The sequence below is a fragment of the Lycorma delicatula genome, chromosome 10 (genome assembly GCF_047948215.1).
Source record: "Lycorma delicatula isolate Av1 chromosome 10, ASM4794821v1, whole genome shotgun sequence".
Classification (NCBI taxonomy): domain Eukaryota; kingdom Metazoa; phylum Arthropoda; class Insecta; order Hemiptera; family Fulgoridae; genus Lycorma; species Lycorma delicatula.
In genome coordinates this window covers 112217373-112235282 of record NC_134464.1, presented here as the reverse complement: position 1 = coordinate 112235282, position 17910 = coordinate 112217373, and the positions used below count along the sequence as shown (strand labels likewise).

The 17910-nt window shown below is 27.5% G+C and overlaps 1 protein-coding gene across 4 annotated transcripts in view; it reads right to left on the bottom strand.

The window, feature by feature from the left end:
* The window catches only part of ATP7 (copper-transporting ATPase 1), a 196875-nt gene that overhangs the window by 56709 nt on the left and 122256 nt on the right, over window positions 1-17910 (bottom strand). For all 4 annotated transcript variants that reach the window (XR_012757867.1, XM_075376589.1, XM_075376591.1 and 1 more), the window contains 6 exons: window positions 15578-15761; window positions 11898-12071; window positions 8206-8391; window positions 4766-4929; window positions 3878-4107; window positions 3064-3253 (listed from right to left, as the gene is read on the bottom strand). Coding sequence is in view for 3 of the 4 variants with exons in the window: in XM_075376589.1 (XP_075232704.1) it covers window positions 3064-3253; window positions 3878-4107; window positions 4766-4929; window positions 8206-8391; window positions 11898-12071; window positions 15578-15761 (1128 nt within the window). In the remaining variant the exon portion in view is untranslated. The remainder of the gene's footprint in view (window positions 1-3063; window positions 3254-3877; window positions 4108-4765; window positions 4930-8205; window positions 8392-11897; window positions 12072-15577; window positions 15762-17910) is intronic.

Here is a 17910-nt window from a genome sequence, read left to right as displayed (position 1 = left end):
TATAGTGGGGGAATACGGGCTGGGCAAAAGGAATGAAAGAGGGGACCGACATAGAGTTTTGCACGAAGTATAATTTAGTAATTGCCAACACCCAATTTAAAAATCATAATAGAAGAATATACACTTGGAAAAAGCCAGGCGATACTGCAAGGTATCAGATAGATTATATCATGGTTAAGCAAAGATTTAGAAATCAACTCGTTAACTGCAAAACTTACCCTGGAGCAGAGATTGATAGCGACCATAATTTGGTGATAATGAAATGTAGATTGGGGTTTAAAAACCTGAAGAAAAAGTGTCAGATGAATCGGTGGAATTTAGAGAAGCTTGAGGAAGAGGAGGTAAAGAAGATTTTTGAGGAGGACATCGCAAGAGATCTGTTTAAAAAAGATAAGGTAGAAAATGTAGAAGAAGAATGGGAGAATGTTAAAAAGGAAATTCTTAAATCAGCAGAAGCAAACTTAGGCGGAATAAAGAGAACTGGTAGAAAACCTTGGGTTTCAGACGATATATTGCAGCTGATGGATGAACGTAGAAAATATAAGAATGATAGTGAAGAAGAAAGTAAAAGGAACTATCGGCAATTAAGAAATGCTATAAACAGGAAGTGCAAACTGGCGAAAGAAGAGTGGATTAAAGAAAAGTGTTCAGAAGTGGAAAGAGAAATGAACATTGGTAAAATAGACGGAACATACAGGAAAGTTAAGGAAAATTTTGGGGTACATAAATTAAAATCTAATAATGTGTTAAACAAAGATGGTACACCAATATATAATACGAAAGGTAAAGTCGATAGATGGGTGGAATATATTGAAGAGTTATACGGAGAAAATGAATTAGAAAATGGTGTTATAGAGGAAGAAGAGGAAGTTGAGGAGGATGAAATGGGAGAAACAATACTGAGATTTGAATTTAAGAGAGCATTAAAAGATTTAAATGGCAGAAAGGCTCCTGGAATAGATGAAATACCTGTAGAATTACTGCGCAGTGCAGGTGAGGAAGCGATTGATAGATTATACAAACTGGTGTGTAATATTTATGAAAAAGGGGAATTTCTGTCAGACTTCAAAAAAAGTGTTATAGTAATGATACCAAAGAAAGCAGGGGCAGATAAATGTAAAGAATACAGAACAATTAGTTTAACTAGTAATGCATCAAAAATCTTAACTAGAATTCTATACAGAAGAATTGAGAGGAGAGTGGAGGAAGTGTTAGGAGAAGAGCAATTTGGTTTCAGGAAAAGTATAGGGACAAGGGAAGCAATTTTAGGCCTCAGATTAATAGTAGAAGGAAGATTAAAGAAAAACAAACCAACATACTAAGAAGAAAAGATTAGAAGCTTTTGAAATGTGGTGCTATAGGAGAATGTTAAAAATCAGATGGGTGGATAAAGTGACAAATGAAGAGGTATTGCGGCAAATAGATGAAGAAAGAAGCATTTGGAAAAATATAGTTAAAAGAAGAGACAGACTTATAGGCCACATACTAAGGCAACCTGGAATAGTCGCTTTAATATTGAAAGGACAGGAAGAAGGGAAAAATTGTGTAGGCAGGCCACGTTTGGAATATGTAAAACAAATTGTTAGGGATGTAGGATGTAGAGGGTATACTGAAATGAAACGACTAGCACTAGATAGGGAATCTTGGAGAGCTGCATCAAACCAGTCAAATGACTGAAGACGACAAAAAAAAAAAAATTTACAATAAATAATATACCATAGTTTTTCTTTTAAGCTTAGCCTTTTAAGGGGCAAACTCCATCCTATTACTTTGACATTTTTCACAATTTAAAAAAAAATTACTGTTAACAAAAATAACAACTATTTTAATTTTTAAAGCCTCTTTAATATAAGAGATAATAATTAAAATATTAAAAGAAAAACTTTTCCACCTGTATAATTACTTCTTTTTTTTTTGCTTTTTAAAAATATTAAATAAATCCCTCTAATAAAATGATTACTTAAATCACTATAATTATTACTATTTTTCAAGTAATTAAATAATCAGATTTGATAATAATTATCAATTATTTTAAAAAAATTATAAGAAAAGTATGAAGATTGACAGACAGAAAGAGAGCTGCTACTTTAGTATGTGGTCTACCGTCAAGTTTACACTTTAATATGTGGTCTACCAATAAGATTACACTTTACTATGTGGTCTACCACAATAGTTAGACCTATTCTGCATATTTAATGTTAATTAGACAAGGTTTGCAAGCGAAGAAGCAAGTGTTAGGTTATGTTGATAACGATTCCTGTACTGAACTTCATATGACCTCAATATAACTTAATGCTTGCTTCGCTTGCTAACCTCGTCTAATAACATTAAATATATACATTGTTACTGTTGCATGTTATCTAATTCACTTATCTATTAGTCATTGTTACAGTTGCACCTTGCACAATAGTACAGTAGATGACATATACTGTAATGATAGACCTCACTCATGATGAGGTAGATGACTGCAACTTAAGTAGCACTGAAGAAGTAATTTGATCACTTTATAATGTTCCTCGAATTTTCATTAACAAACTCTATAGGCTTAAAACTGAACTAGAAAAAAGAAGAACATTAAGAACAGAACAGTATCAGGTGTTTCCAAATATCTTAACACTATTTTATAAACAGGATATTAGGAGGGCATAAAATATAAAAAATTTCATATTAACAGAAAAAATTATCCTTTCTCTTCTTTGCTTTCTGTACTTTGTGACTGGATTACACATTAACCATTATTAAGAAATTAACAATAAAGTAATAAATGCAGAAATTCAAGCATATTTAGATCAAGAGGGATCTTGCCTACAAAACAAAATCCTCTAATTAGATTATATTCTATTTTCTATTTAATGATCTACCTATTAACTTCTTTGCTGCTTATTTCATGTTATATTTCATAAGATTTAAACATGTTTCCATTTCATCTACTTTTTATCTAGTATGTCTGATTTTATTATGTTTGACTTATGGAGAACTAGTTAACAGCATAACTTATATCTTATGTTACAGTAATTATTTAATTATTACAAAATGACCAAAATTAAAAAAAAAAACATATACCTGTACAGGAGTTGATAATGCAAACATGATAAGATTTTCCCATGATAAACCAGGAATAATACAACACATCGATTCATGATCTAAATAACCAAGTGACATACCCATCATAAAATACATCATTGCCACCATACATGGACCTCCAAATATTAAAGATATTAGAAATGCATTTTTCCATTTGCCTATTTCTTCCCTAAAATATAAAAAAAATTAATTAATTTAGTTCAATCAAGACAGTAATTAGATTAGCAAAATTATTTATTGGATGTTTTACTTTACAACCAATCCTACAACACAATAAAATAATACTACTTTCAAATATTACAATATTGTCATCTAGTAATCATCATCCAGTACTGTTGGATTGCAGAAATTTAATTACTGTTAACCCCCTTTCATATATTACAAAAGTACCTTTAAAAATAAAATTTATTTGAGAGGATCCTCAATGTAAAATTACTATTTTTCTAATAATAACAAATTTTATTTGTTTTAGAAGGAAGAAATCTTCTTCATTAAGATATACAAGTATATAGATCATGTATTTGTAAGAACTATATACTTGTAAGCTGAAGGCTTTTAGGCCTTCAGCTTTTAGAAAAAAAAAATTTATCAACATTATTAACCCTTATTTTGGTACTTCAAAATGCCGGAAGATTAAAAATGAATTAGTACTGTTTTTTTACTTTTTAATAATTTTTTGAAATTTTACTCAATAACAGTTAACAAAACAATATATTATTTAGGAACAATTAAAAATACAAAACAATTTAAAAAAAAAAAACTTAAAATATGAACCATTTATTCAACAACTTACTTATAATCCAAATAACCTCTTGAATCTTTATCTTTTTGTGACATTAATGAAGCAGTAAATCCTAATTTTTGAACTGCCTCTAAGATATCTCTAGGGCCAGTCAATTCTGCATCATAACCAAATTTACCTCTTTGCGTTGTCAGTGCAACAGCAGCAGTGTGTACACCTCTAATCTTTTTAACTGACATCTCAATTTTATTCACACATGATGCACAAGTCATACCTCCAATCTACAAAAAATAAAATATAAAAAAATAAATAATAAGAATATATTAATTATTAATATATATATTGTCTTTTATAATAAAGAAGACAACTTTAATTATGAACTGGATATTATTTCTGAGTGATTTTAAATTATTTACTAAATGGTAAGAATATGGTAAGAATAATAGTAAATTTATAAAAGAAACTTGCAAGTGGAACAAAGCAATCATACAAAAAAATTTAATAAATTTGATTTTATGCAATAACATACTACCAAGAACTCTCTCTTCTTGTTATCAATTAATATTTTTGTTATTGAATGTTTCAAATTTTTTATTAAGTAAGCACTAAAATATGCTGTGTAAAACATATATCTCACTTTTTATATTTTCTGGTAATAAATTTTAAACATAATTCTAAAAAACTTTGTTTAATCAATCAATTTTCAATCATGGTATTACATTTAAATAATTACTAAATAAAAGTTTAAGAAATTAACATTAAAATGATGCATAATACTATAAACTTATGTTTATAACCAAAATAATTCAAACTAATCTAAAAAAAAAAAATGCAAAATTCAAAAAATAGGTCTGCCATACAAAGTTTACTACAATTGTTTCTAAGATTAAATGTGTAAAATTTGAATTTTTTAATATAAATAAATGAAACAATTATTACCTTTAATTCTACAACACCTTCTCCTGAACCACTTTCATCAATAACACTAGCAGGAAAACCTAATTCAGTAATAGAAGCTGCAATATCTTCTGGTTGTATTTGATTCGGATCATACTTTACTTCAGCTTTGGCAGCAAGTAAAGCTACTAAAATACCATCAACACCTGTGAAAAATAAAACATAGGTAAATTAACCATTTAAGATTTTAAAGATATAACCAATTAAAAGTTAATTACACCATTAAAAAAAAAAAACTGTTATAAATATAAAATTTACATTCAAACAAAAATCATCTGCATAAATTAAGGAAGACATTTTTTTTTTGATTTGCAAAAAATTAAAAACATAATCTAATCTTCTGTAGGTGGTAGCTGGATATATCTGCAAGACTACTAAGTCATAGGAGAAAAAAGATATAACCACAAAAATGACTGAACATATCAGTATCTATGATCAAAAGTATCACTTTGTTTAATGACCTACAGAGTTCATGCAAGTGCAATAAATGATTATTCTAATCTCTTGTTTTTGAAAGTAAAATATGCTATTATAAGGCTATTATAAATTGAATTACTTATAAAAAAATACTGTTCAGAAATGTGGATTATCATAAAACAAAACTGGTACACAGACACTTTCATGTTGTTTAAAATACAAAAAGGTCCCTTGGTACCTGGGGATACAAATGCAAAATTTTGTTTCCAGTTGTATATTTTAAAAAATTAAAAAAAGAAAATATTTTTAAAAATTAGTAAAAATACCTTTTTTTTGCTAAAGGAAAAAATAACCACTATTTGTAATTCAAAACTATTTTATATAGTTTGGAAAGGGCTAATATACATAAAATTTTAAATAAGATTAAAAATATTTTTCAAAATATATGATGTTTCTCCACTTACTGTGGCAGAGCACAACAATGAATTCCATCAACAATTTGCTACCACAACTATATTCTGAATAAATTAAATATTTATAAAGAAATAAGTTCACAAAACCATACTATTTCTATTAGTTCTATTGGCCAGTCGTCACAAATACCCAACATTATTTTGAAGTTTTAAGTTTTTTCCATCTAGATGAACCCAATATTAATGACAACATTGAAAAATAACAGTTTGATACCTTGTTCATAAACATTAATACTCTTTTAAATTGTATATTTATTTCTTTAAGTTTACCTCTCTTTTTATTTATAACATGAAGGATGCTTTTCTTTTAATATTTCATAGCATCAATTTCAAACCATTTTAAAATTTGTATGCTTATTGAAACACAGAAATATCAATTTTTGAAATTTTCTTTTAAAGCACTTTTATTTGAGTCATTAGACAAATTTTAAACAGCTTGCCTTTTTTGGTTCAGTTGTTCATTGTTCGTTGTTTTACTTTTATAAATTTATTATAACCTAATAATTTAATAGAACTGCATTCATAGAATTGCAACAATGAAACAAACATACATAAGTGTAAACTACACTTTCACATACATTTCCTTCCTTGTGCAGTTGACTAAAAATATATTCTCATAAGCCAATCAGGATATAGTTCTGGGAGACTACTGCTGCAAAGGGATGTCTAATAAAATAGCTATAAATTTAATGAAAGTTGGTCTGCCAGGCCAATTATCAGTGTGTCCCCCTGTCTTTCTTAAGACATATTTCATGAACAAACAGCATATCCAGTTTTTACAAAACATTGGAAGAGATTATTATCATCTTATTTCAGCTTTAGTTGCGGACATAACCCAGTTTTCACAGGAAGATCATAGTGGTAATATATAGTTAACTGCATTAAAATATTCTATTAAAGGATGGGATATCACAAATTTATTTACATTTCTATTCTAAATTTGGATATCACAACCAAATGAGAAATGATATAAGCAGTTAAAAAAAATTGAAGCTTCATTCTCATCACCTAAAAACTCAGTAATGCAGATGAACAGTTAAAACTTGAAGAACTTTATCAAAATAATTGACAATACCCATAAGAAAAAGCTGCAAATTTGAAAAAACTACAGAAATGAGGGAAAATATTTCAAATTTAACAAAGTAAGTGAGTAGGTGAGTTCTTTATCTCATTCAGTTAAAAAGATCATTTCCTATTACATAATATATTTTTTTCTTTTTCTGTTTGGCCTGTAGAACCACCGTAAGGAATTACTTCAGAGGATGAATGAGGATGATATGTATGAAAGTAAATGAAGTGTAGTCTTGTACAGTCTCAGATTAACCATTTCTGAGATGTATGGTTAATTGAAACACAACCTCAAAAGAACACCTGTATTAATGATCTAGTATTCAAATCCAAATAAAAGTAACTGCCTGTTGAACCTTAGAACTCTAGACTTCAAAATCAACTGATTTGCGATGACAAGTTCACCACTAGACCAACCCAGTGGGGGTTATCACATAACATCTAAAGATGTTCATTAAGGATAAAAACAGATTTTCAGAAACCATCTAACCTGCTAGTCTGTAATACAACATGGATTTATTGCATAATCAAAATAAGCCAGTATACAAAATGACATTTAAATCCATTTTTAACAATGAAAAGAAAAACTAAAATTATTTACTGGGAAACATAAAGGCTAGACCTAAACCTGCTTAAGAATCTGGAGGAAACTGTAACTTTCTTACAAAACAAAGATAATATGAACCAACAATTCATTCCAAGAGGAGTACTAAATTTTCTATTAGTTTCCTACAGGACAATGCTTGCATACACCCTGCAACTTTTTTTTAATGTGACATGCTTACCTATTATGTAGAATAGATCTAACATCATTATTAAAGAACCATCTGTCAATCCTTTTAAGGAGGAAGGAGGAAGAATTTTACATGAATAATGTCATTTATTCCATTTAAAATCTAGTCAACACCTAACTACCATTTATTTTGTTGGGCTCAAGAAGTTTTCTGATCACTGCAACAAGTGCATTGAAGAGGCCGGAGACAAGAAACAAGTAAGTCTTCTCAATGTATTTAGTGAAATAAACACATAGTTTAACAAATCTGGTTTATCTGAACACACTATTCTTATATTACAAACTTTCTCTGGGAAAGTTTTAATTAACTTACTTTTTCCAAGAGAGGCTAAAATATTGTAAACTTTCTAAAATATGAGCGTATTTAGTTTTACACTAGTAAGATAAAACTTAAACAGTAAGAAAAGGATTGTATTTTAACAAATATAAAAATACTGTAAAACTGAATTAATACCAGGGATAGCCTAAGTTTGCAAAGAGAAATAAACACAGATCAACATGTTTTAAAAACCACTTTTTTGAAATCAAGTATACCCCAAAATACACATATTCAACAAAACCTGTAAATAAAATTTTTGTATGATTATAAATATAATTTAAAATGAACTTGATTAAATTAATTTATTTATTCATACATGGATTAACCAATTTATTTTATTCATACAACAAACCTGGTATTCTATTACAATGTTTTTCAATTGCATTAACACACGAACCACAAGTCATTCCAGTTATATGTAGATAACATTTTTTAAAATCTAATTGTACAACTACATCTCCTTTTCTATTATTACATTTATTGTCATTTTTATTTAATTCACCATTACAATAGTCTTTGGTATTATTTACATTACTGCCTGCAAAAAAAAATAAAGTAAATTAAACTTTGATACTTCATTTTACAGAAGTTAAATATTAAATATACCCTAAATATCATACATAAATGTTTATCCAGACATCAGCAAATAAATAGACCTCTCAGAAATATACAACTTCAAAAGAATAGTTTAACAAAAATATTATTAGTGTAGTAATATAAACACAGTGATTCAGGAGTAAAGAGAAATAGTGTGGGAAAAACTGAATAAAATTAGTCTCAGAACTGTATCCCTCATACTTTTCATGATATCCAATGTAAATCAGAAAAATTTGATGATGAAAAACATGTTTTTTTAGGTTTGAAGTAAAATAACTTTGTTAAATGACTAATAAATGCATAAACTTTTTTTATCAAAACTTGTAGAGAATTTAGTTCTGAGAAAATTTATGTAACTAATTCTATGCAAACAAAAAAAAAACTTTTTCTTAAAAACAAAACTAAATAGAAAAATGTTATGAATTTGTTTTCAGACATATGTTTGTATCAACTTTTTTCCTATTTCAAGCCCTAGAATCAGTTAGTTCACAAATTATTTCACTTTCCTTCTGAATCATCTGTATATATTATCTAATAATATTTATTATTAATAAAATTTTTATTTCATAGTATACCAAAGTTAACTATGTTTAAAAACTGCAAAATAATAATATAAAGCTGAAAGTAGTACTGACAAACAACATTATTTCTAATGTTGCAATGGTATAAGAGGAAGATGTATAAAAGCACCAGAATGCATATAAAAATAGACTAGATCAAATACATGAATTTCATTTAATTAATCTTGATTCTTTTCTCAGTAATGATGATTATAAATTAATTTTTTCATAAACAGATCCCATTTTACTAATGGAAATAGTTTATTAATCTATAAAATATAGTAAGTACTCTTTACTTAACACAATACTTAATAATTTCGTTATAGATACAAGGTGTATTCCAGAAAGAAAGAGTTGCTAGGCTTAAAGATAAATCAAATTTATTTAATTTTTCTTACTCTCCATTCCTTAAAATATTTTTTACTTAGCTTTCATCATTACAAAGTCATTTATCATACTGAACTTCTTTATCATAAAAGAAATCACCTGTGAAAACTACCAGTTGTGTATGCTATCTCGGTGCAACTATCTTTATAAAAATTGAAAAGGATTACTTAAGAGTAAAAAACAGATAGAAACATTTAGTAGTAAACTAAATGGAATGAACGGAAGATAATCCATTTGATTCCAGTCAAATGTTGAAATGAATTTTTGAGTTCAGGCACTAGCATGAATCTGAGCAATGTTATCAAGAACAATGTCACAACTTAGTATGCTGCACCTTAGTTCTGAATTATGCAATACAATTTCATCAATTTTACGACAGGAGAAACTTATCATTGGCCTGATTGTAAGAATTCTTTATCTGTTGCTTATCTGTCACTGGTTGCAGACAGCCATCTGGTACACATGACACATATTTTCATGCTTTTTATTTGAAAACCAAAATTTCATTCCTACCAAAAAAAAAGTGCATATGATCTCATATATTGAACTTTTCCACTTGAATTTTTTAAATTTTTTCGATACATGGTTTTCACTTCATGGACTGTTGCTTTAATTTCAGAGTCAAGAGAGACAAATGCATCTCATTACTAGTAATAATATGGTTGAAGAACTCATTACTCATCAAGCAATATGTATCGCTTCAGAAAGATCAAAGCACTGCCAGTCACTAAGTTTTATGTTCCTCAGAAAGCACTTTTAGCAATCAGCATGAACACAACTTCCATTAATTAACGGACAAACTGAACAGTTTCACAGAGAACATCATTAAAAAATTTCAAGAAAAGACACAGTAATGGGTAAAATTGTGAAAAATCAACTGTGCACATGAGTAACTGCTATGTTATATAGGCAGCTGCTACGCTACGCATAAAATCATGCACATTATTGCTTCCTTCATTGAACAGCATAACCCATTTTTTCAACATTTAGTACAACATTCATGGGATTTTAATTGCAATTTTACATACCTGACAAATAATTCTGACAGTTTCAAATTTCTTACAAATAAAAAATTTATTTCAAGTTTTGAATAAGACATATTTTCAAATCTATTAAGTTTCCAAATCAACTACAACATTTTATACAAAACAGGATTAAAACGTAATTATTCTTTTAATATAAGTCACCATGCATGTGTGAAATGATTTATGCAGTGCCATTGTGTATATTCACAAACAATAATTAGTTTCTGGAACACCAATCTTCTCAAATACATTGCATTACAAATATATGATTATTTACAACAAAATAAAACTAAAAGCATGTAATGCAATACAATATAATAAAAATCCCTTTCGGCACACCAGAAGGCAGAGTTTTCACTGATGTTAAGTAGGCAACAAAAAAGATTTCCACCTTAAAGTTAAGAAAAACTTTAAATGTACTCAATATGACAATAGATGCATGTGAAAAAAAGTCTCACATGTTTAGCATATGACAACCCCCATCTTACAATTCCAGCAAGATTTTGGTCATCCCTTGTCGTAAGGGTTAGTCATATCAAAAATTGTTTTAGACAAAAGTTTTAGGTAATGTTTAGAGGACTAATGACCACTTTAAACTGATTCGATACTGTTCCTATTAAGGGAGGTATATTTATTTTTGTCTTCAAAACCCCATTTTTTCCACCCCTGGGCCAATCAATAGTTGATGATATTAAAAAATGTTACTTAGATAAGTTCTAGGCCCTTATTCAAAGAATAGTAGAAACTTTAAACGAATTCAATATTTTTTTTTTTTGAAAAAGCCCCCATTTCCACCTCTATGGTCCGATTTTGCCCATTAATGAATTTGACTGAGATTTTGGATCGTTATATTTTATATATCAATATATATATGTAAAAATGTATATATAAACTTTTGAACTGATGCTGGTTTAAGGGTCTGAGGTTTGTGAAACGCGACGATATGTCAAAACTTTTCAGAAGTCAAATCATGGTATCTATTACAATAGGTAGCTTTCTTATGAAATGCACCTAAAATGTGAATTTCAATGGTAAACATTGAAAATCAAACATACACCTAGCTTTAATACAGTGCTTCATTTTAAGAGAGGATTTGTAAGGATCACATAATACAACACTTTAACTTCAATGGCTGAGTGATAGTAATGCTGCCTTTGATCTTAAGGTTCTGAGTTTAAATTCTGATCAGGCTTGGTATTTTTCATAAGCTATAAAACTCTCCTCTTTATAAAAAAAAGTCATAGTGAGGTAAATGTAATAGGCATTAACCTGTTGTAGCAAAAATGAATAGTTAAAGAAAATGCGACTAAAGAATGCTCTCAATACATTGATTACTGAATTATTTTGCCCTTCAGTACGCAAAGAAGAGTTTTAAATGGCTAATTATCATGGTTGATGTTAAAAGAAAACTTGAATATAATCAAAAGACACAATAAATGATTTAAAATTATTAGATAAAAATGTATACAACTTACTTGAATTATATGCTTTACTATCAACTTCTAAAACATTTGTATCAAAACCCATATCAGCAATCCACTCAGCAATAATTGGTGCTGAAGTAATGTTATTTGAATATTTCACTTCAGCTTCTTTTTTTTCTAAACTAACTACTATTGAATTAACACCATTTTTCTTAGATATAACACCTAAAAAAAATAACTACAATAAAGAACTGTCAAATCTTCATTTTTCTTTAACTGTTAAGTGTTACTGATCTAAATGTACACAACACTATGATCGTTAAAAATTAATGATCAATGAAAGTTAATGATAGTAAAATAAGATTTTTAAAAGTTAGTTATTTTTCTACTGACTAATTTTAACACAGACTTAAATGTATGAAATGTGTATACTTCGCAAGCAAATACATTATCCAGGAGTGAATTCGGAATTCCATCTCACAGAGATTGGCAATCAGTAATAATTATACAAGGGGAAACAAAAAAAATAAGGGAATTTTAATAAGGTGTGCAAACATAACTACAGTTACAATGAATGCTTGTCATATGGAATTATCACAGTTTTCAAGCAATGATTTACAAGGGGTCATTGAAGGTTCATTATTATTGCTCTTGCGGCCTATTTTCCAAGCAATTGCAAAGAAGTTGGGAAATTTTTATGAGGGCTAATACCAAAAAATAAGTTCGGATGTGATGTCCTTTCACAACCACTTTAGCACCTCATATCAACAAAAATTAAAATATTGCAGCAATAAAACAGGTTTTTTTTTTTTTTATATCTTTGCAGTTTCAAGGAACTAGAATATAATGTTAACATAATGGTCGAGCACAGATGAAAATCTTATCTCCCCTTAAATCTACAAAAGTTAAAAAACATGATATTCATTTATGGTATTTAGTTTGAAGGAAACATAAAAAATGATAGTGTAGTATAATTTAACATATTTGTTGAAATTAACATCATTTTGTGACTTATTAAAACGATTATGAAAATTTTTCAAATTTCTTAAATTCTATCAATTTCCAAACTAAAATAATAACAGCTGCCCAGTTTACAATGGAATAAAAGAATAACAATAACAGATCTAAATACAGTTATCCAATCTCTAACATGATTGAAGGTTGTCTGAAATGAGTGACATTTAGTACTATATTAAATGTGAACATTCTTTATCATCATATTGGTTTGCAGAAATCATACTTTCGTATAGATTTTATGTGATATATGGTACGATTTTAAATCTGAATTAAAATATATAAAATTAAAATAGGTAGTAGATGTTTGCCATTACAAATAACATAAAGTCATGAATTCCAATTGGCTAAATTATATCCCTTTAAAAATGAAAATCAATTAGGTTCGTACCTATTTTTAAAAATATGAAAAAATGATGGGAGATTTAAATCTAATTATTACAATAACTGATAGGCTAGATGCAGTATCTAATACTACTACTACATTACAAAAATCTGATAAGTTTTCAAAATTTTATGCTAGCACATCATTTTCTATAGATTTTAAAATGAATTTTTTGTTTTTATAACTGAATTTAAGAAGTTCAAAGACTCACCTAGAGAATTGGCAGTTGACATTTTGTAAATATGTTTTATATAAACATGTTTGTGAAAAGTTGACCAAAATGTTTTTAGTTTGCTCTTTACTTGAAAAGTAAAGAGTTTTTAGGTTACTTTTAATATGAAAGTAAATGTTCATTTACATTTTCCTTAGATAAAAAACAAAAGGAAATCTAATTACAGATATTGCCTTCATTGATCACACTAGTAAATTAGAATGCATGATCAGACAATGCCAAAATATTGAATATTTTCACAAAATCTAATTAGTCTGCTGAATTGTATAAAGTATACATTTTTTTACAGATTTCATGAAATAAATGTTTTAGTTTCACAAATTAAATTAGAATTCAAATTTCTGTGTAGGTCAATGGTCATTCACCATTTTACACATATCACAGCCTTATTAATTTCACTACTTGCATAAACTACTGAAATTTAGGAAATTATTCTCACTTGTTACAATTTTAATGCCAAAATAAAGCTAACATGAACATTTTGTATTAGAATATAAAATAGGTGTAGCACACATTGATATCCTTGATCACAATCACACGTTTAGAGTCTATAACTGTATAAAAATGTTAATTATTTTTCTTTAAGTTTTATTAGTGTATAGAATTTTATGACAGCTTTTCATTCATATAGCTGTTATATTTAAAGGAATAAATATTACAAGAGTATATTTACAGCTAGTTAAGATAATGATGTCTCTATAAGTAGTTGAACTAATGTAAATTTGTTCATATCACAGATATCATATTTTAACACAACTTACTACAAATAAATTCTAGTATTCTACAAATTTTCACAGTAAAATAATGTTATTATAGTCATTTTATATCAGAACAATAAGTAACTAAAGTCTAAATTCGGATATCAACAAGCTTCAACAAGACAAATGTTTGATTAGAATTCGGATCTCATACTAGTCAAAATGTTAATATTTAAAAGCTATTGGTTTTATTAATTTTAAAGCAATCTACCATTTTCTTTACATTTTTTAGTATGAATGTTACAGTTCTTGACTAGATTTTAATTGACAGAGCTTTGTTTCTTACAAAAGCCAAATAAAGTTTCTTACCTACCCTACAGTCAAGTAGTCATCCTGCCATCCATATTATTTGATTAATCTATTTCACTTAAATTAATGGAAAAAATTGAGAAAATATTTTTTATTTATTGCAAATCTTTCACTTTTCATATAAAAATAAATTTTCCAATGGCATTTTAATATTAAAATAAAAAATCGCAATGGTAAGCTTAAATTCAGAAACAATTTTCAATTGTAAACAGTGGTTGAGTGTAATGTATGATTTAATATTAATTCAAAATATATTTTCTTAAAACTGGGAGACTGGGTAGCTGAGTTTTATCATGGCCTATTCATTTTTTATAAATTTAATGGTATAATCTTTTCAAATTTAAAATCAAATTAAAATATAAAGTCCATTTATTCCAAAAATCCATTTATTTCATTAATTTTATATATTAATGAAAAGCTTGGGAAAAGTTTTCTCATCTGTTGCGCTCTTTTAACAATTTTTCAAACAAAAATAATGTCATACATATTGAGTATTGGATAACCAAGAAAAATTCAATGATTTCTTTCTGGGTAACTATTTGCAATGTTAAAGTTATGGTAACCAAAACAGTTACAGTATAGGCATTCACCGTTCTGTACATTACTGATTCATCAATATTTTCATTTTATTAAAAAAAATATATATATATAAAATATATATGGAACTAGTACTTATCATTATTGCTTTACATCACTTTTTATATCAAGACAGTGTTTTCATGCACATGTTTTATTACAATAAAATATAACAACCGATCTAAATGCAGGTACTGTTGTTCATTAGATTGATCGTGCAGATGTTGGTAGTTATTAGACATAGTTTTATTCAATAAATCCTAAAAATTTGAATAATCTTTTGTTTGAAATTTTAAACTGAATTATACCTTCTTTAATTTTTTTTTGTCTATTGTTGAACACGATGCATTTTATAACTACACTATGTGGATCAGAACAAAAAGGTGTACAATTCACAATTTTTGAAAAAAACAAAATTTTTAAAAAACAATATTTAAATTGAATAAAATTAGCTTACCCTGTATATTATTAACACATGACATGCATGTCATACCCTGAACATGTATGCGACAAGTGCTTTCTTTTTGTAATAAAGGTAATGAAGCATCAAAACCCATGTCTTCAATAGCATCACATAGTTCTGAAGGATCCGTTAAATGTGAATTATAAACAACATGAGCTAATTTATTTTCTAGTGATACCTGGAAAAAAAAGAATATAAATGTTTATTTTTGTGGTGTACTCATAAAAATGGCCTATACAGACATAAACTATAATTTCATAGATAAGAATTTAAATATCACACTTAGTTTGTAATTTTATTAGCACAATAATTTTTTTGTTTGGAAAAGAAACAGCATTAACTGAGAAGATCTGTGGGTGATTAACATAACCTTACCAATACCATATTAATTGGAGATAGTTTACATGTAACTGCTATGGATTTTCAGGGAATAAACCTGTACACCATAAAATTTCTTACATTCTACAAATTTTCACATTCTATTCCCTTGGACAGGTTTTCAAGTCCTGGTGGCATCAGGATGGTTGTTCAACCTAAAAGGTCTATCAAATTCACTCTACCTAATCGAAGAAAAAACCTGATGAAAACTGGTGTAAAAAAAGAGAAAATAAGTTTATGTTCTTTGATAGAAGTCATTGGTTACTAATCTCTAAAATGAAATTCAAGAGAAAAATAAATACAAACTATAAGTTATTGTAGTAGAGGGATTAAAATATAATCAAAATTTAAAAAAATAATTTAAAAAAGTTTTTAATACAATATGAAGTTCTATCTTTATCAATAGGTTTTTAAGTTTTTAAAAATTCATTGTAATCAAATAATTTTTCACAAAAAGTGCGTATGAATTTCCCCAGTTTTATAATATAAATTTTATTGGGGAAATTTATATAAAAAAATACAACACATAAATTCAATCTTACATGACATTTTTTAATCTTAATTAAATCTAAAAAAAAAAATAAAAAACTTGGGTGAAGATCAATCCTAGATAAATATACAGATGAACTAATTAACAGTTATTCTTTAACTAAGTTGTACAAAAAAACTTTTACTAAAACAGCTTTTTATTGTTTTTTTAATATACACTGGAGATTAGTAAAGGATTTCATCAGTAAACAATTATGAAAATTTAGTAAACGATTAAGATTTAGTAAACAGATTAATCTTTTTCTTATTTTAACATTTTACATAATTATGGCTGAGGATTGCCTTTTGGATAATAGATTAGAAATGGTATTAGGAAGAACAGTTGCTAATGCAAATTTTCACAGTAGAAAAAGCAATATAATTCAAATAAATTGTTAAAAAGGATTGTTTTCATCGTAATTTCTCCTTGTTAAAGATGGTAATAACTTTTTAATTCCCTAGTAAGGTACTTAACATCGAAAATATAACCAGTACGGGTCTAACTGAAGAGATAATAGTTCAGTTAATCTCTTAATACCATACAAGTAAGGTTGTTCCTTCAGGAATACAATATTTGTTCTTGCATAGCTCTTAATTCTTTAAGGAAAAGAATTTTTGTTGCAGTATGCATTTAAGCTAATAATTATTAATCAGTAATGAGCTAGACCCATTTGAGTAAAAATTCCCTGATCTCCTAAAAATATAAGCAGGATGGGTACCTACTGTTGGAAGAAGGTCTTGAGCAACCCTTTGAGTGAGGTTGCTTGACTTGAGCTGTGATTCCTTCAAGGATAAATAGTCTATAGCTACCTCTATTTTTATTATAAATAATAAATAAAATAAAAATATCACTTGCTGCATATTTTTTTAAATTCTTCTATATTAGCCCTTTCACGGTACGAACTGCCTTATCAGATGTATTTAAAAATTTTAAATTTAAAAAATAAAAATGTTACTCCTTAGTCAGATTGTTAAATGGCAATTTGAAGGAAAATATTTATTGATAACAACATACTGCTATCTATTGGATGAATTTATAACTATTTTATTAAATTAATTTTTTACGATTCATATTATTCCTCTGTACCGTTAAATTATATTTTAAATTCTATTAATATAAACCACCTAGCATAGAATATTGAAATAAGAGATATCATATCTTAATTTTATCATGATAGTACTTATATGGATCCTGCATCCTTAGTCACAATGAATCCATTTTATAAATTGCACATAAATAAAGATTTTACAAATATTAAAAACATAGTATAATGTTAATTTTTAATATTGTTATTTATGTGCAATTTATAAAATGAATTCAATCATCACTAAGGATGCGGGATCCCGCAAAAGTACTAAATTCAGTTTAATCAAGCACGAGGTTATTTCTTCCAATCGATTATAGCCAACAATGGTTGGGA